Source organism: Alexandromys fortis, unplaced genomic scaffold, assembly GCF_014885135.2.
Source record: "Alexandromys fortis isolate MF-2015 unplaced genomic scaffold, M_Fortis_MF-2015_v1.1 scaffold_121, whole genome shotgun sequence".
In the NCBI taxonomy this organism is placed as follows: Eukaryota; Metazoa; Chordata; class Mammalia; order Rodentia; family Cricetidae; genus Alexandromys; species Alexandromys fortis.
In genome coordinates, this window is record NW_026068037.1 from 4,202,280 (window position 1) to 4,228,410 (window position 26,131).

Here is a 26,131-nt window from a genome sequence, read left to right on the forward strand (position 1 = left end):
TGCAAGCTGGGTGGGATAGGAAGAGAGAGGAGGTATCGGGCAGAGTAGCCCCTGAGGATGACCAGGAAGTGTAGGAGGGGTGTCTGAGTTCCCTGTCCCGGGCTGCTGCCGCGGTCAGAAACTCACTCACCCCAGTGATGTCTCTCCTGGTGCCGGGTTCGGATCTCCTTGCTGCTTGGGTGGTTCGTGAACAAAGGACCTACCTAGCTCGGTGCAGGCAGGCTAGTGGGGACAAAGGAGCTACCACCCTCCCGTTTGCCCTGCCGATTCGGATTCGGTCCTAGAGCCCCAAATTGACCTATTTTTATTATCTTATATTTTAGCATGAGGTTTTTGGTTTGTTACCTCCCATCTTGCTTCTTAGGCGGCTATATGATTTCTGCCTGACTCCTCCTTCTTTCTCTCATAAATCAGTTTATTTTCACTCATAGCTGTATTTTGCCCTGCCATAGACCAAAACAACTTCTTTATTACCAATGGTGATAAAACATATTCATAGCATATAGAGGAGAATGCCATATCGTCTCTCCTTTTCTGTCTAAATAAAATGGAAGGTTTTAACTTTAACATAGTAAAATTACATTTTACAATACAGAAATTACAAATCAAGAATTACAGTTACAATATTTAGTCTATTTGTATCTGGCAAAATTAAAGAAAACATCCTATCATCTATCCGATCTTTGTGAGTCTAAAGTTGCATATATAATTCTCTTTTATCATAACTAAGGAAAATTATAACTATTTGTTTTCTACTTCATCAGAGATCCTAGACAGTTATACTATTACCTAAGTAAAAAGGAAGTACATTGTAAAGCAATTTCCAAAGTTCTAGAATTGACAGAGACATCCTACTGCCTGGAGAATCACCCAAATTTCTTCTGTTACTTTGGAGCATCCATCTTTAGCCTAGAGACCCATAGTATCTGGAAGACTTCACCATGAAGCAGGAAATTTGAAAGACTGTTTCATTCATATTGGCAGCTTGCCAGTTACTCCCCACCCCATGTCCCGAAGAATGCCTGAAAGATTCTTTCGTGAAGCCTGAAGAACAGTCCAACCTTTTATGGCAAGTTCAGCAGTCATTTTCTGTGGGTCCTGCCTGTCCAGTTTATACAGCATACCAAACCAGTCCAGGAAAAAGCGGTTTCCTGCCCAAACGCCCAGCCTTCCCACATGAAGGCAAATTCCATAACAAGTTTCTTTAATGCCGTTAACCTCTCTGAAGTAATTGGTGCTGCCAGAAGCAGCCATGTCTTATTGTTGAGAAACGTTTAAGTTCTTAAACATTTTAAATGCCATATTCTATAGGTCTTATGTCTTGAAAATTATCTAATTGAACTCTGTATATCTAGAAAACCTAATTAATGCAACTAAAAGTTTGATTATTATAGATGACTATATATTAATATGTATTTATTAATGATACATTTTAAAATGAATTGTATAAACATAATACATTAAACAAAACTAGAAATATACATATAACAAAATTGAATTTAAATTTGTTTCAATAAACCAAAGTTCATACCAGTGTAAAGTATTCATTTATATATTTTATCCCCTGCCTTTTCTTTTCAGAAAGAGATTTACTGTGAACATTAACCATGTATAATCAATTGCCTTTATATGAAAACAAACATTTATAAACAATATTTGGCAATTTAGGCATGGTTTTTTAGACTACTTTCAGTTGATTGGGAGCACTGTTTCATGGAGTAGCCTGTGTGGTTGGTCCATCTAAGCTAACAGTACTGAAGCTATCTTCTGAGCCATTGTTTCGGGGGTAGGGGAGTCTTGTTTTTATCAAACCGTATTAGCTTAGAAGGAATCCACAGGTTGCTATCCTCTATGTAAACAAACTCAGAACTTCCTTTCCATAGTAACATATCCTTACAGTCAAATTAAGTCACAATAACTTTAAAATATATATGTTGATTTAGATGAGCAGCCTGTACAATGAAATGTCTCTCTGTAGTTAGTTCATTCACTAATAGTCAAAACATACAAGGAAAATACAATAATATACATAATCCAGACTCTGATTTTCTATCTTTACATGGCCTAATATGCATATATTTTACTAATCTATTCCTTTTAAAGAATTTTTATATCATTATTTTATCTATTACTGTATCTACTCCTTCTTTTATCTTTCCCAAGTCTATGCTCATTTATCAAGCATATCGTGTCCTGTTCAGAGGCTATTTCTTGTCTGAATATGTCTTTACTGTGTATCGATACTTCTTTTTTTGACCAGGAGCACTTTCTAAAATGCTAAGCATACATGGCTAAATACTGAGGCTGTGGCTTTTGACTCCACCCTATCCAACATGGTGGAGATACATTCATTGCAGCTATACAAGCCATGCTCACCACCCCAGCTCCAGGGATACAGCAGGTTATGTCACCATTAAACAACTTGTGGCACTCTGCTCACGAACCCTATTTAAGTGCTCAGTAGGAGGACTCCCAAAAGAGCCAGAGCTATTCATGCCAAAGGAAGCAAGTTCACTGTGAACCAGAAAGCCATCTTTCAAAGAAGCTATGCTTCTGCGTGTGACCAGCAAATAGAGCCTACCTGAAAAAAATGTGACTACCAAGAAGCTTCAATTGACTCCTATTTTTTTGGGTCCAGTCGCTCCCCTTTTCAAGATTTTTAGGCTTTATGTGGGTTTAGTGCACTGGACACTATAATGTAAATGGAGCCTGTGCTTTTGTTTCCCATCCACCCAGACCCAAGTAATCACACAGAAACTATTCTAATTACAACACTGTTCAACCAATGCCTCAGGAATATTTCTAGCCAGTTCATACATCTTAAATTAACCCAGTTTCATTATTTTATATTTTAGCATGAGGCTTGCGTGTTGGGACCTTTTGGAGAGCTGGCCTCCAGCTGCTCTTCCCCCCTAGTGATTTGAGCTTCCGAGAGCTGTGTCAAAGTTGTTTACCAAGCCTGCTTCCTGAGCGTGCATTGCCCTGACCTTGATCGAGGATCAGGCTATGAGGTCTTCACTTGTTGACCTACCTGGCTGGGTTAGGTATAAAACCTCTGTGGTGCTGTTCAATAAGGAAGCAACTAGAGAGGTGTACGCATGGTTAATCCTCACCTCCTTTGCTGGGTTTTAGTTCCAGGCCGTGCAACTTGTGGTTTGTTACCTCACATCTTGCTTCATGGGTGGTGACAGGCAGATCTGAGTCCATCTTCCTTCTCCCTGCATTCAGCTTAGTTTTCTCTCCTAGTTATACTCTGCCCTGCCATAGACCAAAGCAACATTATTAACCAATGGTTAAAAAAAAATTCACAGCATACAGAGGGGAATCCCACATCAATTAGCCCATTCAGAAACCCAACAAGTCCTTGATGATTCCAGAATGCATTTTTCCCATACACGTGGTTTTCTTTATTGAATTGTTCTGCCAGGTAACTTTGGGCATATAGAAGACAGGATTTTGTTTAACATTATTTAGTTTTCTTATTATGATCAATATTTTTCTTTTACTTTTATGTTTTTAGGTTTATTTTTGTTATTTTAATAATACAAATTACGTGTGTATGTGTGTCTGTGTGGTATATATCCATGAGTGTAGTGTCCACATAGGGCAGAAGAGGGCATCAGATACACTGGAGTTGAAGTTACAGGAAGTTTTGAGGCCTCATGTAGGTGCCAGGACTTTCTGAAAGAACAGCCAGTGTTCTTAACCACTCAACCATTTTTTCCTAAAAGAAAATAAAGCTTTGTTTCTTCTCTCCCAAGAGCTTTTTAAAGTCAGTATGTCAAGATGAAAGCTATAGGCACAAAATAAGTTTCACAGGGTATTTCTGATCATATTTTTTATATAATTTTATGTGTTTGTGTGTTATCTGAGTGTATGTCAGTCTTATAAGTTCCATGCACTAACTGATCACTCACTGGAGCTCCCTGTGGAATCAAACAAGGTCCTTTTCAAGAGTACCTAGCTCCATGATCTCATTTAAAAAGAAAAAGTCTATTATACTTGATTCATGATTAGCAGTAAAATGGAGATTCATGCAAAAACTTTGCACTCCAAATTGAAGTCCTTTCATAACGACTAGTGTGAATTAAGTTTCTTTTCACAAATGTTCCACAAAAAAAAAAAAAAGGATTGGATGGGATACAATAATAGGTATATTAGTGTGAGCTTACTCATACTAGTAATAATAGTAATATCTTTTCCCATTTAGTATGCTTTCTTTTTGTCTTATTGACTCTGTTCTTTTCTTTACAGAACATTCTCAGTTTCAGTAGGTCCCATTTATTTATTGTTGCTCTCAGTGTCTATGCTACTGGAGTTACCTGTGCCCATGCATTGAAGGCTACTTCCCACTTCCTCTTCTATCAGGTTCAGTGTGGTCAGATTTATATTGACGTCTTTAGTCCACTTGGACTTGAGTTTTGTGCATAGGCACAGATATGGACCTATTTTCATTCTTCTACATGTTGACATCCAGTTATACCAGTACCATTTGTTGAAGATTCTTTCTTTTTCCAGTGTATAGTTTTAGCTTCATTGTCAAAAACAGGTGTTCATAGGTATGTGGAATAATATCTACATCTTCGATTTGATTCCAGTGGTCAACCTCCCTATTTTTACGCCAATACCAAACTGTTTTCATTACTGTAGCTGTATCATAGAGCTTGATGTCAGGGACAGTGATGAATGCCTCCAAAAGTTTCTTTATTGTTCATGATTGTTTTGGCTATTCTGGGTTATTTGTTTTTCCATATGAAGTTGATTTTTGTTCTTTCAAGGTTTGTGAAGAATTGTGTTAGGATTTCAATTGGGACTGCATTTAATCTATAGATCACTTTTGGTAGGATTACCACTTTTATTTATGTTGATCCAAGAGCATGGGAGACCTTATCTTTCCATTTTCTAGCATCTTCTTCAATTTCTTTCTTCAAAGACTTAAAGTTCTTGTTGAACAGGCTTTTACTTCAAGACCATGATTGGTACATCCACTGAGACAGTTTACCTGAGCTAATGGAAGCTCACCAACTCCAGCTAGACAGGCAAAGAAATAGCATAGGTCCAAACTAGTCCCTCTGATTGTGGATGTCTGTTATATGGCTGGGGCAAACTGCGGGGCCACTGGCAGTGGCACAAGGATGTATCCCTACTGCTTGTACTTGCTTTTTGGAAACCTATTCCCTTTGGATGAATACCTTACTCAGCCTAGGTATAGTAGGAACGACCTTGGACCTTGCCCAAAGCAATATTCTTTACCCTCTCTGAGGAATAGATGGGAGGTGGGGTGGGGGTTATGAGGAGAACCTGGGAGGGGGGAGAAAGTGGGAACTGGAATTGGTATATAGAATGAAAAAAAAGTTTGTTTTCTTTTAAGAAAATAATAACAAAAGGAGTTGAAATGAGAAAAAAGAGTTTTCAGTAACAAAAAATAATAGTAAATGTGAGGTTGAGATTACTTTTGATGTATTATTTATAGACAACTTACATTAGCATAAATTCTTATATATTGGTACAAATTCAAATTACATTTGTCATATTGAATATACTCCTATTTCTGTTTTCAATATTTGTACACCTATGCAAAGTTATTTTGTCATATTGTTTTCATGCATGTTTTTACCTCTTAAGACATTTTGTGTGTTGATACAACTTTAGGATATATTTGTCATCTTGCACTATACATTTCTACTACTGATCAAGACACTTATATATTGTTTATATTTTGAGGTTATTGTCCTCATTTGCTGCACATTTGTAAAGATTGTTTAATTCTTTTAATATGAAACCTTAATCTTTAAAGTATACAGGTATATAGGTCATCCATGTTTGTCATATTTATAGTTAATATAATTAGGTTCTTTAGATGCATAGAAATTGTATTCCACATAGATAGGTAATCTTCAAACACTTCAAACAACTGTGGAATATGACATTTAAATAACAGGATTCTGTTGATGTGAGACATGATTGCTTCTGGCAGCACTGATCTATTTCTGAGAAAATGTTGGGTACCAAAGACACTCTACTTGGAGCTTGTTTTCTTCTTGACAAAACTGGACTTTGGGCCATGAACTTCTTCTCCCTTGACCATTGACAAAGTGCATGGTATCCAGACTGGACAAGCAGGATACAAGCAAAAGAACTGCCAAACCTTGCCAAGACTTAGTAAGATGGTCTTTAAATTTTTCCTACCTTGGAAAATGGTCTGTCCGTTACTCTAGACCTTAGCCAAAGTTGGTTGCCCCAATGTTGCAAATGAGACATTTGGTGATTGCCCAGGTAGCCAGTTGTCTCTGTTCTTTCTTGCACCATTTGCAAGTTACTTGATTGTACTTCCTGTTTACTCAAGTAGTATTGTTTCTTTTCTTGGGTCTTTGATGGGGTTGAAGACTAAATATTCATAGTTCCTTTCCTTTCATGACTTAGCCAAGCCATTATTAAAATAATGCTTATACTCCTTAGGATAGGATAACTATTGACATATTTAGCATATGCAGAGGACTGTGGATCACCACTCTTTCTGTGAGTTTATCCCTAGATAAATAAACCTTTGTTATACTCCATTCTGGTCTAGTGTGGAACTCTTTGTTTACACCAATAAGATGTTTATTATATAGATTCTATATGCTGATAACTTTAATATAGTTATGATTATATTAATAAATTAACTACATTAAACATACGACATTACATTAAACACACGGCAGAGTCCCTGTTACATTCAACATATATCCACATGGCAGAGTATAAATAGTCATAACAATTGTAGAAAAGTGTGAAGATGTTGAAATACATCATTTTGTTCAAAAGTTTAATTATGGTCTTTTTTTCAAAGATTTATTCCTTTTTATTTATTTGACACATATTAGTGTTTTGCCTAAATATATGGAAGTGTGTGCCTAGTGCCCATGGAGACCAGAAGAAGGTGCTAAGTGTCTTGAAACTGAAATTATAGATGACTGTGATCTGCTGTGCTTGTGCTAGAAACAAATCTAGGTCCTCTGAAAGAACAAGTACTCTTACCCACTGGGCCATTTTCCCAACCCCATTATTTAGAATATTTAAAATGTCTTTTAAATAGTTTATTATTGTTATTGTTGTTATTAATCAGGATCATAATCACACTTTATTTTTAAGTAATGTGTTTTCAATCATTCCAGTAAATAATAAGGTTTATAGGTTATTTTCAATAGATATTACAATGTTACAGTATGTAAAAGTAGGATATGAGACCCAATGAGACAGTTTTCTTTCCTTTTGTTTTCCTGAGCCACCTGAGCCCTACCCTAGCCATCTACTATCACTAGGTTCTTATATACTTCTTTTAATTATTAATTATTGTTATTATTATGTATATGATGTATTATAGACCAGCACATCATATGGTTTGTGTGTGTGTGTGCATGTGTGTGTGTGGATTAGAGATACCCTCTATGAGTCAGTTCTCTCTTTCCACTTTTATATGGATTCTGGGGCTCAAACTGAAGTCATCAGGTTTGTGCTAAGTGCTTTGACACCTTGGTTCATCTCTCTGGCCAGCCACTAGGTGCTTACAGCTCTTTTTGATGTTATTCTGAAGGACCTTCTCATTATCTTATGCATGCGAGATTTTGTTTTGTTTCAATTCATTTCTGAATTTCTTGGAGGAGTCAGCTGAGGGTGCTGCTCAAGACACCCAGTGGCTTACTGAGGGCATTTTTGTGTTTGTCTGTCTATGTGTTTGTTTGTTGGAAAGCAGGGAACAATGTTTTCTCATAACAAATACAGTGACTGCTTTCCACTCCGCCTCAGCAATCAAGTGCTAGCTGTGAGATTTAGTGTTACATAGTTTTTTCTAGTATTGGTCTTTCTGGAGTAAAAGTGCCTTTAAATATTAAATTATAAATGAGTGACGAAAGCCAGCAGTACAACATTGTGAAGCATGACATTGGGGAGCAAATTAAGTGTAAGAACTGTGAGAACCCCCATTACAAACTTCTCATCTGTTTTTTTTAAATAATACTAGAAAAGCCATCAAATATAAGTAATTTCTAAATTTAAACAGAATATCTTGAGAACTTTAGCTTGTCACCAAGATCATTAATATGCCATCATTCTTTGCACGGCAACACTGAAGTCAACACAAAACACAAAAATGACTGCAATTTTCTAACGTCATAGACATTAGCATTAATCTGCAGCAATAAAGTGGTCTCCCACTCTAACTGTATTTAGTGTCACCAAGGACACACAAGCTGCCTTGATTGAACTCTTATACAAGGCTAATTTTTTTCTTTTTCTTTTTTTCTTACTTGAAACAGAGTCTTATGTATTCCAGGCTGACTTTCAACTATCTGTGTAGTCAAGCTTTTTATCTGTTGCTTCCACCTACTGAGTGGTGAGCTAATGATATCCAATTTATTGCAGCACTGGAGTTTGAACCCAGGACTTTCTGCATGCTAGAAAAACATGCTACCAGCTGAGCAAGTACTTTCCTTGTTGTTATGACAAAATACTTGACCCGAGAAACTTAAGGAAGGAAAGGCTTATTTTGTTTATTTTGTCACAGCAAAGAAGGCATGGCAATGGAGAGTGAGGTGGGAGGCAGACCGATGGTGTTGTTTAGCTAGAATTTTTTTAATTAGTCTTAGACCCATCCCATCAGATGGTGCCCCCACATTTAAGGTGGGCCTTCCTAATTCATGCAATCTATTCTAGAAAACCTTCACAGACATTCCTAGAGTTTTCTTTCCAAGGTGAACTTAGACCCTGTCAAGGTGTCAATCAATGTAAAACATCAAAGCTGGTGCGTGGGCAATTCAGGAAAGGAGTTAAATGCCTATGTTTGCTTGTTGGCCTTTACAGGAAAATGAGGGCTAACAGATTTGAATCTGCCCTTCTTCCTCCTCTGCAGGTTATGTTAATACAAGTATTTGAAGATGAGACACAAAGTTTAGCCTTAATAGAGAGCTAGTATCAAAGACATTCCTCAGAAATGGAGAGTTGGACCATGAAAATCCGTACTTACTGGCAGAAAGCATTAAGGGCATACAGATTCCCTTTCAATGAAACTACTATCTACCAATGATCCTGTTGCTTTGGCTAGCTCTGTGGTGTGCATTTGAGTAATCAATGCATTAAGTGGGACTGTTACCATTTTTAAATATTTGAAGCTATAGGGAAAGATTGATGGTTCTGCCTATCCTCCTTGAACATCCTCTAGTCTACCTAGAATTGTAATTCTCGAGCCTGCATCAGGCAGGTTGCGCTAAACCAAACATTTAGAAAGAGATGTAAAACAAACCAATACTTCTTCCTGAAGTTTCATTTGACCTTAAACATTGGCAGGGACATATGAAAATGAAGTTAAAAACCTTTGAATGACCATGAATATATTAAAAAATTCTGATGAATGTTTAACATAAGAATGCTAAACCGTATTGAATTTAAGACTATGGTTCTGTGTTCCTTGGAATATACACTCACTGGCTTTTGCCATAAGGAAGGTATTTTTCAGTAGGAATACTTTAGAAGTATTATGTTGTACAAAGAAAGTGAATGAGACTGAAAATGAGATCATTTGAATTACAAGTGTATTTATCTGCTTTCTATGAGACTCTGTAGTTCATCTATGCAAAGTATTTTGAAGCAAAGGAAGCCAGTGACTTCCATAGTTTTAAAGTGTTGACTTTCTGGAAGAGATAACAAAGGCAACTGAAAGATCCAGACTTATTTATGTGATATCACCAATATATAATGCCTTTTTTTTTTAAATGACTTTGGCTCAGAAACTGGGAGAAGTAAAACGTTTTCATCAGTTTATGCATGTCAGTCTGGGGAGACGCTCAATGGTTACTGTTTGTGCAAGTTTGAGAAAGAGAGCTAGGACCTCCAGAAACCAAATAAGTGCTTTGTGGCTGTGGCAACTAGCCTGCAACTCCAGCCTCTGAAGGTGGAGCCAGGAGATTCCTAGAGAAAGTTGCCATATCAGCAACCTTGGCTCAGTCAATAAGATGGAAAAACCCTGGAGGAAGACTCCCAACATTAACCTCATGTCTCCATATGTGTGAACATACATGGCTATATACATCCAAACACATGTAGCTTTTCACCTGAAAATACGCAAAACACACACACCACAAAAAAAATGGAAAAGACAAATGATTACTCATTCTACCTGGTGAAGAGAAAACTGCTGCTTTTCAGTAAAAACTCACGATACTGAAAAACAACATACCATACAGATTTAATTCTAATATTTAGACTTGGGCCTTTGTTAGAGAATGAAAGTTTACCATAACTAATTTTTTATTATCTTAAAGCAGAGAAAGTGACCTATGACAAGTTCATACAATGTTTGCCTTCTCTGCTTTCCATCTTTTATTGCTCTACATTCCTTTTGACTTGGGAACAAAGAGTTATCCATCTTCGTTTGATGGGAAGTAGTATTGTGCTTTGAAGGTCAGACTGAATAGCCTGGCCGTTTAGCAAACACCGGATTCTACCTGCTGCTCTGCAAACGCTTTCTGCTATGAGGCATTCAGAGCTGTAGTCAACAACTGCTCTGAAAATGGCTTGTGTGATTTGCTGTCACTTTCCAGCCAGAAACACAGAAAATGGTGACCTGAAACCAGCAGAGAAAAGCACTGTAACTTTCAGATGCACATTCCATGTGCATAATTGATTCCTGGAAAGGTTATTACCCCGAGCCTGTGTGCGCATAGAGCTATGGCAGTGATGAGTTCCTAACCACTAAGGCCTTGGCTTTGTTTTACATAATTCTAAAGCAAATGCTAGGCTTCTTCTTTGGGAATTCTAGGATTGGCATTTGGAAAAGCAATTGTTCCAGAGTAGATAGCAAGGTGAAGGAACAACACTTTCTAAACAGAAGAACCACTCGTGTGGCCAGTACACTAAGCTTTCCAAAGCACAGACAGCCACTTCATTCCCTTTGGAATTGAAATGCAATTAGATATTGAGGACAAGTGCTAAATATAAATAGAGAAGGCCAAGTATATTCCTTTCTTTCTGTTTTGTTTTTGTGGCATATTTGCAGGAAGAATTAGCTACTCAAACACACTAGAATCCTTAATTGAAACACAGATCCAATGGCTTGGTAATACCTCATCATCTTCTCAGCTTATTAGAACTCTAAAGCACTGGTCTTTTCTTATATTTGCAAGCAATTGCAAAGATGATATGTGAATTAATTTAAAGAATATGCCATTAAGAGAAATGGAGAGCCAAATAATATTGCCTATAACTTAAAATGAGGAAAAGGATTATATGTTTGTTCTAGTTGGCTTCAGCTGCCAACATAACAGCCCAGATTCATGTACTAAAAGCAGAATCCATAACTGAGGAATTTCTTTTATCAGATTAGCCTATGGGGGACTGTCTTGTTTGTTCACTGGTGGAGGAAGGCCCCGCTCACTTAAGGCAGCACCATCCTGAACTAAGCATGAGCCAGCAAGTGAGCCAGCTAGTTATGATGTTACATGGTTCCTGCTTTAGTTTCTGACTTGATATACCTCAATGATGGATTATGACCCAAAAGTGTAAGTCAAATAAACCCTTTCCTCTCCAAATTGACTTTGGAGAGACTGATTTTTATCACAGCAACAGAAAGCAAATGTGAGCAATGTTGGATAAGGGAGAATAAATAATAAACAAGGAGAAAGTGAAAATAAGGATTATTATAAACATTCCAGTTATGAGTTTCTTATTTCAGAGAGAAAAGAAAGTTAGCACAATGTATAAGCAGGATAAGTTAAACAAAATTAACAGCTTTAAAAATATGTTATATATATTAAATATGTTTCCCAATTTTTAAAATTTGTAATAATAATAGTCACAAAACACAGTAAAGAGAAAGCACAATTTAAAGTGATTAAGAAAAAATTTGGGCAGGTGGTGGTGGCACACACTTTAATCCCAGCACTTGGGAGGCAAAGCCAGGCAGATCTCTGTGAGAGAGTTTCAGGACAGCCAGTACTGTTTCACAGAGAAATCCTGTCTCAAAACCAAAACAAAACAAAAAAGAAAGAAAGGGGAAAAGAATGTAGTCTAGTAATAATCATGAGTGAATACAATAATCAGGTTGAAGATTCATGCCTTACTTTTTTAAAAATTGTGTGTATAAATCATATGAAAGAAGAACTTAAATTGTAAGTCTCTAGAAGACAAGAAAGTAGAAAGTTGGAGAAAATTTGGCCAGACAAATGCAGCACAACTGCTGACGTCTACAAATAGTGGGCAAACTTGGCTCCATGAGAAAGGATGCTTTCTACCCTCCAGCTCCATCCCTGTTTCCTCCTTTCCCCACTGACTTATTCGTGCAGGCATCTGTTCCATGGCAGTGCTTTTCACATGCCAGCTTTATCTGTTTTTGTCTTATTTCTAGCTTACAATTTTCAAAGCCTGGGATGTTTACATTCTTAATTCTAGTGGTAATTATTCACTATGTATATTACAGATTCATGGCTTAACATGACATTAACTTAATATTTATAATCATGTATTTCTTCAATGAAATTATAGCATCTGAAAACAAAATCATACACTATTCTTACTCACACATTTTCCTCAAGCTATCCACTGCCCTCGAACTTACTGAAAGGTGGACCTGTTTCTCCTGGCATTTCTGAAGAAAGTCAATAAGTGTCAGAGATCTATTGAAAAAAAATCACTTATAAAGTGACATAAAATGACATTCAAAGTTCCTTCAGGATGTTTGACAACGATGCCAAGCTCAGTTTTTATGTTTTCTAAGCAATCCCCTAATCAAATCGTAAAATGGGGAGAAGGGCACACTAAGGTCTGAGAGGGACTTATCTCCTCTAGAGAGGAGCTAGGGTTCTACATAGCCAGAAGCATGCTAAGGACAGGGTCACATATAGCTTATTCATTCACACCTTGGACAATGTCCAACATTTAATAGTTAATAAATGATACTGTGAAATGTGAGAGAATTCTTAGTCTAGGATAATCTGTTTCACTCCTGTGGCTTACAAAGAGCATATGGTCCAAAACTTCCAAACGCTGTTCTCCAGCTCTGGCTCTAAGAGAGGGAAACCAGCTCAGGAATCGATGAACCAAAGAAGTTAAGACAAGATGTCAATACTGTTACTAGGAATGGTACTCTTAGACCAGGACTGCCTGAAGCAAAGCTGAGTGCCTGTTCTGGGAAACAAACTACAGATGCTCAGGACGAGATGGGGACACAATGGCCTGGGTGCTCCGAGTTTATCCCACTGGCCATCGAGAAGTTGCCACAGAACCCCCTTTCTATTGACATGATATATAGCTGCCTGCTGCAAACCTCTTTGAACATGGTGTTTCAAAGTTGACAATATATAAATAATTTTATATAAATCCAGTGGGTACACAGTAGAATATATGGTAAAACCCAGGTGCATCCCTCTGTGCCCAAAACTACTTTCTCTAGAGACAAGCACAGATTCTAGATGCTGTAGTAACATGTGCATGTTTGTGTATGTGTGTAAGTATTAATATATGAATATATAAATATTTTTTATTAAAAATTTCTGATTCCTCCCCGCCTCCCATTTTCCTCCCCCTCCCCCCACTTCTCTCCCCCTCCCTCTCCAGTCTGAAGAGCAGTCAGGGTTCCCTGCCCTGTGGGGAGTCCAAGGTCCTCCCCCTCCAAAATATTTTATACTTAGTATATGTATGTATTTTTATGTATTTGTATTTAAGACAATAGTTCCATGTAATCGTATATTGATATTATAATTAAATCTTACTTTTAAATTTACCCTCTTATTCATATATTTTATTATATTTAAAGCCTCCATTTCAGATACTTATGGTTGGTATGCAACATTTGTTTCTTTTGTGAATGAGGGAATGCTTTTATAATCATTTATACTTCCCCCTAAATTCTAGTAATCAACTGGCAAACATTGGGAATGCTTTGTTTTGAATCTAAGCTCTAGCATGTATTGCTTTTTCCTATAAGTACGTTATTCATCTTTAAACATTCATCTCTAAAATTTCCTCCTCCCTCAACCTGGAGTTTCCTTCCTTAGACACAGCACACACTTCATGGCTCAGGATCTGCATTTGAGATCATGCAATACAACAAAATGGGTCCAGAGCTCAATTTTCTCAGGTAGCTTAAGGCAAGAGCCACCCTCTGAGGCATCATCCCAACTGCCACATGGAAAGTGAGTGGCTAATACACACATGAGCCACGTCAGAGTCGAGCCAGCCCTGCTCCCACAACCCATCCAAGTCTGAGACAGGCACAGTCTTTAGCTCAATGAGCTAAATAGATACCTGAAATTGTGGCTTAAAGAAGAGCTTTAAGTGGCTGAATGTCTTCTTTTTTTTTTTCTCCAGATAGCAACTTCATTCTGGCCAATGCCCAGGTGGCAAAAGGTTTCCCCATAGTCTATTGTTCCGATGGCTTCTGTGAGTTGGCTGGGTTTGCACGAACTGAAGTCATGCAGAAGAGCTGCAGTTGCAAGTTTTTGTTTGGTGTGGAGACCAATGAGCAGCTGATGCTTCAGATAGAAAAGTCTCTGGAAGAAAAGATCGAGTTCAAAGGAGAAATCATGTTCTACAAGAAGAATGGTGAGTTGCCTTGCTTTGGCACCTACTGGAGAGAATGAGGTAGCATTGGCTGCTCTATGCAGCTGAGCAGTATTTCATGTAAATATGGTGTTTGGGAGAAATTTCATGGATGACATGGATGATGGCCCTATTTTCATCACTAGAAGCATAAATCAAATGTAACTATAAATGAAAACCAAAACTGTGCTATATCAGTATATGAGCATATACTGAGTAACATCGACATGTTCAAACAAGCTCTGCTGGTACTACTTTATAGACATTTGGGAAGCGTACACATGCACAGTTGTGAATAAGTAACTATCCAGGGATGGTTTTCCAAACTTCATACTTTAAGAAATACATGTCAATCTTTATCAATTAAAGCAGAATTCCAAGGGTTTCCTGTCGGAAGGGAAGTTAATTTAAGGGGCATTATGTAGAGCCATTCTCACTGCAGTCTAAAATTTTCAACACAAAATGGGATGGAGTATAGTAAGTTTGCTGGGACTAAAAACTCCAGTGAGGGAACAAAGCCAAGTTGTTCTCTGTGAGTGGGTTTTTTTCTATGAGCCTCTTCTCAGGAATAGGAAGGACCTAGAACTGGCATGGCGTCTGTGGTGCCAACATCCCATGTGAGAGTAGAAGTCGGTAGCTTATGGGCCCTGCAGGGACCCTGAAAGGTTACATGCTAAGGGAAAATTGGAAGATGTCATCCTTTCATCTTACTAACAGACGTTCATCAGCTTTAGCTGAGTGTATAGATATCAAGTTAGAGAAAATATTTCTAGCCTTCTTTGTAATCGGACATTGCAATGATTTGGGACAATGACACATGAAAAGGAATAACAGAATTTCTAGGGAAAATCCCTTAAAGTGAAATTATCTTCCCTCCAATTTCTCTTCTGCCTTTGCCTTGGTACTATGGACAAAATTGTCTTGACAAGAGATCATGTTGTGAAGTTATAACCCCAGTGGGGTTGTGTTTTAAGGCTTTAAACTTAGGTGATTAAGACTTAATGGGGCAATCAAGTGAGGCCCTAGTCTACTATGACTCCTGTTCTTATAAGCAGTGGCAAACAGGGGTGTGCACTCAGTGCAAAGACTGAGTGAGTAGTGAGGACACTCTAGCTCCAAGCTTCTGGCCCTGGCAGTGTTGACATTGCCAACCCTGGGAGGCTGTCCAGCCATTGTGGAGTATCCAACAGCACTGTGGCCTCTAGTCCTCGGTATTTGAGGGTACTGAAGTCATTGTCAGGAAAAAAAAACCAGAAAGAAAATTCATCCATCTTTAGACAGTGTGTGTCCTTGGAGGGCATTTTCTGATCATGCGGATTTAGGACACACAGTCATTGTGACCTTTTGGAGAGCACCCCTCCAGGACAACATGCCTCAGTTCTTTGGCACTAGAACCATAGTTCAGACCATTGTGTTTTTTCAGTGACAATAGAAAATGCCTAAATAGCAAATATGATCAAATGAAAGAATTCTAGCTCTGTGTAATTACACCACAGTGAGAGAAAAGCACCTGAGATAAAAGAACATGGGGAAGTCACTGGGGTTGCAGACTGGCAGGAACTGATAAAGCCGTCATCCTGGGGAACAAAGGGGAAAGATATCCTTTGTGCAGAATACCTGCTGACTACAGACTCATCCTTCCTCGGGATGGTGCCTTGTGTAGGTCACTCCACATCTGTTTAGGGTCTTTGTTTTTACGCTTCTTCAAAATTTCCAGTATGCTCCTACTGAGAGACTTGAGCCAAGAGGCATATCTAGGGGAAGAGCAAAGGGTGGAAGCTTTGGAGGTGGTGTTGATCTAAAGTAGGAAGCACATTGTAGAGGCACTATCTAAAATATCTACAAGAATTTCCTGAATCCATTTTCTTAAGTATGCCTATAACCTTGGACAAATGCAAGTGGAAATCATTCATGGCACCAGTTTTCTCTAAGTAGTCCCTGCATGAAATTGTCTGACATTGTGAACAACTAATTGATCTAATTTTAAGTAATTGGGATTGCCATCTACACTGTGCTGCACCAGAAGCCTTTGTATGAACATCTGTCTCTGCATGCAGCTGGGACTCTGAAAGTACGTGCATTAGTGACTGTCCCATTCCTAGAGCTCAGGGTCTGGAGTCTTGAGAAACATTTGTCTGCTGGTTGTTCCTTAATGAATGCCTGTGGAAAGAAATGGAAATTGATTCATTAGGGGGATTTATGGATACATAAAGATATGTCCGTATTTCAAATTTAAAAATTATGCTCATGACATAAATGGTCTCCCTTTTCTCATTCAAGGGGCATGTTCTCCTTAATAAGTTCTGGAAATGCCTCCTTCCAGGCAGCTTTTGGCCCACTGATTCATGTCTGATCAGATGCCCTAGTGGGCATTTATAACTGAAATATGTGGCTGGTGATGTTCCCCAAGTGACCTTACTGTCCTCTATCTTGTAGCATCTACAAATATTGTGTTCCTTCTTCCTTCATGAGGACACCAATGGTAAAGAAACTTATTTATGCACCCATCCCTCACTCAAAAATAATGAAAATTTGAGCAAAAAAAACTTGTTCATTTCTTCATGCTTTCACATTTTATAAAAAAAAATTAGGGTGTGTCCTCTGTCTTTGGTACAAGGTCAGCTTGGCTTGTAGCTTCCCTTCAGTGCCACTAAGACAAGGAGAAAGGCTGCTTCAGTCTTCCTAAGAAGCTGTCCAACCAGTTAGCATGTTATATGTGAGGCCATCTGTGGCACTTTCTCAAAGTCACTCAACCCATGGTCATCAAGGTGACACAGGTGCCACCTTAGATATTTTGTCCGATTCTAGCTACTTTGTTATAATATAAAGACAGTGATTTGTGTTTTCTACATATTGCAGAAGGTCATACTGATTGAAACTGCCAGTCTCGGCCACTGCATGTTCATCAAACTGTATCTTCTCCTAAGAAACTAATTTCCACAGAGCCAATAACATCACTTGCCCTCCCTGGGAAAAAGAAAAATAGTAGTCAGAAATATAAGAGGTGTCTTAATACAAAGATTTAAAAAAGAAATTCAAATTTTGCATTGTAACTACAAAATATTCAACTTTCTAGCTATCTAACTTTCTTTATCTAACTTTCTTTTATTTTTTTTCATTTATTTTGAATACCAACCAGTTTCTCAATCCTCCTCTCCTCCTGTTCCCTCCCTGTTACAAGGAGCTGGTCCTTTTTTTTCTTCCAGTCACCCAGCTAGTTTACACATGAAATAACCACATATAAACTGTATTAATTAAATCACTGCCTGGCCCATTATTTCTAGACTCCTATTGGCTAATATTCACATCTTGATTTAACCAATTTCTATTAATCTGTATATCACTAAGAGGTCATGTCTTATCGGGAAAGGTTCAGCATGTCTGATTCTGGCGGCTCCATGGCAATTCTCTCATTCTGCTTTCTTTCTCCCAGAATTCAGTTCTGTCTTCCTCGCCCTATCAACTAGGCCAAGGCAATTTCTTTATTCATTATCCTATAAAAGCAACACACAAACAAAAGGAACTGCTACACCACCTCCCCAAACCTCCCTTCTTCACTCCTGCATCCACTCCTCCTCTGTCTCTATTCAGAAAGGGGCAAACCTCCCATAAGAATCAACAAAACATGACGCAATAAGCACCAAATTGTGGTGAGACAACACAGCATGGGGAATGGATTCCGAAAAGTCAAGTGCCAGGGATAGATTCTGATCTCACTGCTAGGAACCCCAAGAGCAGATCAAGCTACACAACTGTCATACACATTTAGAGGGCCTAGGTCAGTCCCATGCAGGCTTCCTAGCTGTCAGAACTGAGTCCTTGAGCTCCCGGGAGCTCAGGTCAGCTATCTCTGTGGGTTCTCCCCCTGGCTCATAGAATCCTTCTTCTCTCTCTGCAACAGGATTCCTGGAGTAAGGCCCAGTGCTTGGCTGTGGATCTCTGCATCTACTTCCATCAGTTACTGAATGGAGGCTCTCTGATGACAATTAGGATAGTTATCAATCTGATTACAGGCAAAGGCCAGTTCTGACATCCTCTCTACTTTTGCTAGGAGTCTTGCTGGGGTCATCCTCATGGATTCCTGGGAGTTTCCCTGGTACCAGGTTTCTCCCAAACCCCAAAATGCTGTCCCATCAAAATATCCCTTTGATTATTCTCCCTGTCTATCCCAACCCAAAATAATCTCTCATGTTTCCATACTTCCATCCCCGAAATCCTCACATCACCCCTGCCCCTAGTTTACCATATATTTCCTCTTCCCAGGGAAATACATGCATCTCTCTTTGGGCGCTCCTTGTTAACTAGCTTCTCTGGGGATGTGGATTGTATCCTTTACTTTACTGCTAATAGCCACTAATGAGTGAGTAGATACCATGTTTGTCTTTCTGGACTTGGGTTACCTCACTCAGTATGATTTTCTCTCATTCCATTCATTTGCCTGCAATTTTCATGATGTTATTTTTATTTTACCACTGAGTAATACTTCAATGTGTAGACTATCTTATTTTCTTTATCCATTCTTAAGTTGAGGGCCATTTAGGTTGTCAGGTTTCGGCTCTTGCAAATGACGCTACTATGAATATAGTTGAACAAGTTTCTTTGTTATGTGACTGAGCATACTTTGGGTATATGACCAAGATTGTTATATATATCTAGGTCTCGAGGTAAATTGATTCTCAGTTTTCTGAGAAACTGCACGCAGATTGGCTGTACATGTTTGCATTCTAACCAGTAGCGAAGAAGTATTTCCCCTTATTCCATATCCTCTCCAACAAAGACTGTCATTAGTGTTTTTTATCTTCACCATCTGACAGGTATAAGATTGTATTTCAGAGTCATTTAGATTTATATTTCCCTGATTGCCAAGGATGTTGAACAATTTTTTAAGTGTATCTCGACCATTTGAGATTCTTCTGCTGAGAGTTTTGTTTTAAATCTCTACCCTATTTTTAAACTGAGTTTTTGGTATTTTGATGTGTTGGATGAGGACCTCCCACACCATTGATGTTTAGTTTCTCTTATGCATGGTGACAGATATGAATCTATTTGCATTCTCCTACAGGTCAGCATTCAGTTACACCAGCACTATTTGTTGAAGGTGCTTTTTTTTTTCCATTTTATAATTTTGGTTTCTTTGTCAAAAATCAAGTGTTCATAGGTATATGGATTTATAGCAAGGCCCTCAATGAAATTCCATTAATCTACCTGTCTATTTTTATGTCAATATCATGCTGTTTTTATTGATATAGCTCTATAGTAGAGCTTGAAGTTAGGGGTGGTGATACTTCTGTAAGTTCCTCTATTATACAATTCTTTTTGTTATCCTGGATTTTTTGTTTTTCAATAAAAAGTTGAGAATTGTTCTTTTGAGGTTGGTAATGAATTGTGTTTGAATTTTGATGGGGATTGTATTAAATCTGTAGATCCATGAGCACACCAGAACTTTCCATTTTCTGGTGTATTCTACAATTTCTTTCTTAAAGACCTAAAGTTCTTGTCATATAGGTCTTTCACTGGTTAGAGTCACTCAAAGATATTTTATGTTATTCGTTGCTATTGTAAATGGTGATGTTTCTCTGATTTCTTCCTCAGCTCTTTTATCATTTTTATACAGGACTATTTATATTTTTTTATTCTTGTATTTTGCCATATTACTGAAGGTATTTATCAGCTGTAGGAGTTCCCTGATAGAATTTTTAGGGTCAGCTTATGTATAAAATCATATTATCTTCAAATAGCACAAGTTTGACTTCTTTTCCCATTAGCATTCCCTTGATCTCCCTTTGTTGTCTTATAACTCTAGCTACAACTTCGAGTACTGTATTGAATAGATTCGGAAACAGTGAACAACCTTGACTTCTTCCTAATTTTAGTGGAATAGCTTTGAGTTTCTATCCATTTAATTTGATGTTGGCTGGCAGATTGCTGTTTATTGCTTTTATTATCTTTATGTATGTGTCTTGTAATACTGATTGCTCCAACACCTTTATCATGAAGGGGTCTTGGATTTTGTAAAAGGCTTTCTCAGTGTCTAATTAGATGATCATGTGGGTTTTCTCTTTCAGTTTGTTTATATAGTGAATTACATCAATAGATTTTTCATATGTTGAACTATCCCTGCATCTGCATCTCTGTGATGAAGCCCACTTTACCATGGTGGATGATTTCTTTTTGTGTGTTTTTGGAATCTGTTTGTCATTGAATATTATTTGTATCAATATTCATGAAGAAGATTGGTATGTAATTCTCTTTCTTAGTAGTGTCTTTGTGTGGTTTGGGTATCAGAGTAACTATAGCCTCATAAAAAGGCTCATAAAACACTTGACAATACTCCTTCTGTTTCTATTGTGTGGAACAAACAATTTGAGGAGTATTAGTATTAGCACTCCTAGTATAATTCTGTTCTGAAACCATCTGGCCCTGGGAATTTTTTTGTTTGTTTACTTGGGAGACTTTTAATGACTGCTTCTATTTTCTTGGATGCTTTAGGCCTATTTAGATAGTTTATTTGATACTTTATTTAATCTTGGTATGTGGTACCCATCAAAGAACTTGTTCATTTCTTTTAAATTTTTGAAGTATAACCTAATGATTCTCTGGATTTCCTAAGTGTCTGTTTTTAGGATCTCCTTTTTTTTTTGTTTTGTTTTTGCTGTTGTTGTTTGTTTTGTTTTTAATTTGGATATTCTCTCTCTACCTTTTTGTTAGTTTGGATTAGGGTTTGTCTACCTTGTTGATTTTCTCAAAGAGCAAACTCTTTATTTCATTGATTCTTTGTATAGTTCTCTATGTTTCTATTTTATTGACTTCAGCCTGGTGTTTGATTATTTCCTTCCTTCTACTCCTCCTGAGTGAGTTTGCTTCTTTCTGTCTAGATCTTTCAGGTGTGCTATTAAGTCTCTAGTGTGAGATTTCTCCAAATAATTTTGTAGCACTATGAACTTTCCTTTTAGCACTGCTTTTATAGTTCTCATAAGTTTGAGTATGATGTGGATTAATTTTCACTGAGTTCTTGGAAGTCTTTAATTTCTTTCTTATTTCTTCCTTGACAAGTGGTAATTCATTTTAGAGTTGTTCAGTTTCTATGAGCTTGTGGGGTTTTCTTTGTTTGTTTGTTTTTGTATCTGTTGAGATTTTCTGTGTGACTAAATATGTGGTCAATTTTAGAGAAGATTTTTTGAGATGCTGAGAAGAAGGTATATTCTTTCATGTTGGAATGAAATGTTCTCCAGATGTCTGCTATACCCACTTGAGTAATAGCATCTGGTTACCTTGTTTCTCTGTTAAGTTTCTGTCCAGCAGACCTGTCCATTGATAAGAGTGGGGTGTTGGAGTCTCCCACTGTTAATATGTGGGCTGATGTGTGATTTAAGCTTTAGTATTATTTCTTTTAAAATGTGAGTGCCCTTTTATTTGGGGGCATAGATGTTCAGAATTGAGACTTCATCTTGATGGATTTTTCCTTTAATATGAAATGTCATTCTTTATTTCTTTGATTAACTTTAGTTTGAAATCTATTTTGCTAGATATTAGGATAGCTATACCAACTTGCTTCTTAGGTCCATTTGATTGGGAAATCCTTTCCCAACCTTTTACTCTGTAGTATTGTCTGTCTTTGAAGTTTAGGTGTGTTTCTTTTGTGAAAAAGAAAAATGGATTCTACTTTTGTATCCATTCTGTTCGCCTGTTTCTTTTTATTGGTGAATTGAGTTTTTTGATATTAAGAGAGATTAACCACCAGGGATTGCTAATTACTGTTATGTTTTCTTTTGGAGGCAGTGTTGGTAATATGTGTGTATGCGTACACGCTTGCTTTCTTTGTGTTTTGCTGGTGTGGAATTATCTATTGTCTGTACTTTCCTACATGCATCTAACTTCCTTGGGTTAGAGTTCTCCTTCTAGTCTTTTTGTAAGGCTAAATTTGTGGACAGTTATTGTTTAAATCTGTTTTTTCCATGAAACATGTTTTTTTCTCCATCTGTGGTGATAGAAAATTTTGCTGGGTATAGTAGTCTGGGCTGCCATCTGTGGTCTCTTAATGTCTGCAAAATGTCTGTTCAAGACCTTTCAGCTTTTAGAGTCTCCATTGAGAAGTTGGGTATAACTCTGTTAGATCTGCCTTTATATGTTTCTTGACCTTTTACCTTCACAGATCTTAATAGTCTTTATTTTGTATGTTTAGTGGTTTGATTATTATGTGACAAGGTGATCTTTTTGGTGTTGGTTCAGACTGCCTGGTGTTTTGTAAGCTTATTGTACCTTTATAGATATATCCTTTTGTAGGTTCAGAAAATTGTCTTCTATGGTTTTCTTGAATATGTTTTTATTGAGGTTTATCTGGTGGTTAAGGCCATTAAACCTTTCAGGATTCAGAAGGATTGCTATAGCAGGAAAAAAACTGGCTAAAGATATCTGAAAGTAAATAAAATAAATTAGCTCACATAAGTCTTTTATCATGTCTTGTTTAATCTTTCTATGATCGCTTCAATATTCTCTTGATGTTTCCTCTTGGATATCTCTGTTGGCATTGCTGTTCTCTCATGGGTTCTCCCAATCCCACATGGTTTCCAGTTTATATTACCACACAGTTAATAATCATGCATTTTAAAGAATCACAAAAACTGATAAGAAGGCACCTTACATCTCAGAGGGGGTGTATCTGTGAAGCTCCCTGGAGGAGGAAAGAATGGGACTTTATCTCAGTGCAAAATTCTAAGAAGTTGTTTCCAGGCACTAACTACATTTCTTAACTGTAACTAGTTAAGCTAGAAGTTTTGATTAATAATTGTAGGAAAACGCAGCAGTGCTGTTGCAATTTCTAAGTATTTCCACTTTCTTCCCTGGTGGCTGGGAACACAGCATTGTGGTAACCATAGTAACTGCAAGTCTGGGAGGAAGGCAAAAGTGCTTGATCCGCATCTTGTCTAGCTAGCTGAGTTAAAGGGAATTTCTTGGGAGACTTTGCTTCTAGTGGGGTGCCTGTCAGCACCCAGGTGAGAAGGAATTTCTTTTTCTGGGGCTGATTTAGCAACTGAAGCCTTTTTCCTGTATCTTTAGGAGTAAAGGCATAAACAGTTAATTTCCTGGGCTGTGATTTTAAGTTAATTGAAACCAAGGTAAAGGGTAAATACATTAATAGCTTGTTAAGTTACAGCTAAAGGCCACTAGATTACACCTTCCTGAGTCTGCTGCTAGAGAATTCAGCGCTATCCAGACCTCTTTGTCAGTAAGAGCACACACACTGTCTCTCTGCTCAGTGCCTCCTACTCGGGGCTCCTCTTTTATCAATGAGTCCCTTCAATATGAAAAATTGTGGGGTATAGGCAGAGACTGTTCTTTTGTTTCCTGGCTGCCCAGACCCATATAACCTCACAGAAACTAAATTAATTATGACAGTGCTTGCCAATATCATAGGCATATTCCTGGCTTACTCTTATGTCTTAAATTAACCCATTTCTATTATTTTATATTTTACTATGAGGCTCATGATTTGTTACTACTTGCTTCTTGGGCAACTACTTGGCATCTGCCTCCTTCGGCAGCTACATCTAGTTGAAAAGTCAGGTCTAAAGAATGATTGACACACTTCTGGAATATTTTGGGATGAATCCCATTATGGACAGGAGAAATGTCATGATTTCACAAGAGTTCTACAGAATTGGCAGTGACTGTCCAAAAGTCAAGTGTTCCCAAAGCTCTGCAAGTCGGATTCTCTATATGGAGTGTACACTCCCATGGATCTGTCTGTAGATCTGTCAGTTAAATACCCGTGGGCTTGAATCATGTTCTCTACGTCTTTTAGCTGAGATACTTCTCTTTCTTTTATCGCTATTATTCTTAGGTTTTGGTCTTTTCATGGTATACCAGATTTCCTACATGTTTTGTGTTAGGAATTGATTGAACTTAACATTTTCTTTGACCAGTGAAGCCATTTTCGCTATCATTTCTTCAAAGCCTAAGATTCTTTCTTCTATATCTTATATTCTGCACATGATGCTTGCATTTGTAGTTCCTGTTCACTTACCCAGATTTTCCATATCCAGAATTTCCTTGGTTTGTGTTTTCTTTATTGGTTCAATTTCAAGTTTCAAGTCTTTAACCATTTTCTTCATCTGTTTGGTTGTTTTTACTTGACTTTCTTTAAGGGATTTATTGATTTTTTTTTGGTTTATTCCTCAATTTCTTTAAGGCAATTTTTTAATTTCTTCTTCAAGAGCTTCTATCATCTTAAAATTATTTTTAAAATCATATTCTTGTGCTTCTGCTACATTCAAATGTTCAGGTCTTTTTGTTGTCGGACCACTAAATTTTGGTGGTGCTATATTATCCGTTATATATTTACACTGGCTTTAGTCATCTGTTTTCCAGCTGGTGTGTGCTGTGCTGTTGGCTATGTAGTCTGCTGGAGTTTGGGGGAGGGCTGGCCACAGGAAGGATGACAAGGTTCATGGGGTTCGGCAACTGAGTGGGTCTTGGGAACAGAATCCAGTGGGTTGCAGCAGTGGTGGTGCATCCTGGAGGCAGGTCTCTTTCCTGCTTGCTGACTACTGAGGACTGCACCAGAGCAGTGGAGTTCCACCAGAGTTGAAGGTCCAACTGCCTTGCTGAAGCTGAGATGGGAGGGGGAGGTGCACCAGATGTGACCTGGGGTTTAGGATCTGGTCACTGGGGCAGTTTAGCTGGGAGGCCATCACTCCGTTCTTCTGCTGCTCTGGGTTGTGCCTATACCTATATAATCTTCTGGGGCTACAGAGAATGGCTTGCTACAGGGAGGATGTCTAGGTACTTGGAGTTGGGTCTTGGGCAGCTGAATGTGTCTTGGGGGAACAGAATCCAGTGGGTCTCAGTGGTGGTACAGCCTGGAGGCAGGTCTCTCACCTCATTGCTCCTGTTGGACACTGCTCTAACTTTCTTAGCACATCAATCTGTTCTGGATCCTGGATCCTGTTCCTCTGAGTACTGGAAACTGGGTCTTAAGAAGGATGGGTTTATTGCTTCACAGTTCTTTAACTTACAAGACCATGAGACACTTTTGAAAATTTTCACTCCATCTGAGAACTGTGACAAGGTGTCTGTTCTTCATCTCTTTGGTGATTCTGTAGCAATCTTTGGCAATGGGTTAGTTTGAGGAAGCACCACCCTTGTCTCTGTCCTCATCCTTGCACGAGCTTACAAAGTATGAGTACCTGCATGCAATTTCCCCTTCTAAATGTGTATTATATTAATTAAACTTATTTATTTATAATATGTATGTGCAAGAGCCGTGGCACACAAGTGTAAGTCCCAGGACAGCTTGAAGTCATTCTTTCCTTCTAGATATCCAACTTGGTTTGTTGAATTAGGAGCGGCGGGGCTGTGTCGCAGGCACCCGGCCGCCCACATGGCTAGGTTATGCCCGAAATAATTACACGGAAACTGTATTCTATTAAACACTGCCTGGCCCATTATCTGTAGCCTCTTATTGGCTAGCTCTTACATATTGTTCTAACCCATTTCTAATATTCTGTGTAGCCCACGAGCTGGCTTACCAGGGAGGATCTTAACCTGCGTCTGTCTGGAG

General features: G+C 38.1%; 1 protein-coding gene across 1 annotated transcript in view; it reads left to right on the top strand.

The window, feature by feature from the left end:
* Kcnh8 (potassium voltage-gated channel subfamily H member 8) overlaps nucleotides 1–26,131 on the top strand; it is a 462,775-nt gene that overhangs the window by 133,731 nt on the left and 302,913 nt on the right. Inside the window, exon 2 of the mRNA XM_050165081.1 lies at nucleotides 14,341–14,574. Within this exon, the coding sequence (XP_050021038.1) occupies nucleotides 14,341–14,574 (234 nt within the window). The remainder of the gene's footprint in view (nucleotides 1–14,340; nucleotides 14,575–26,131) is intronic.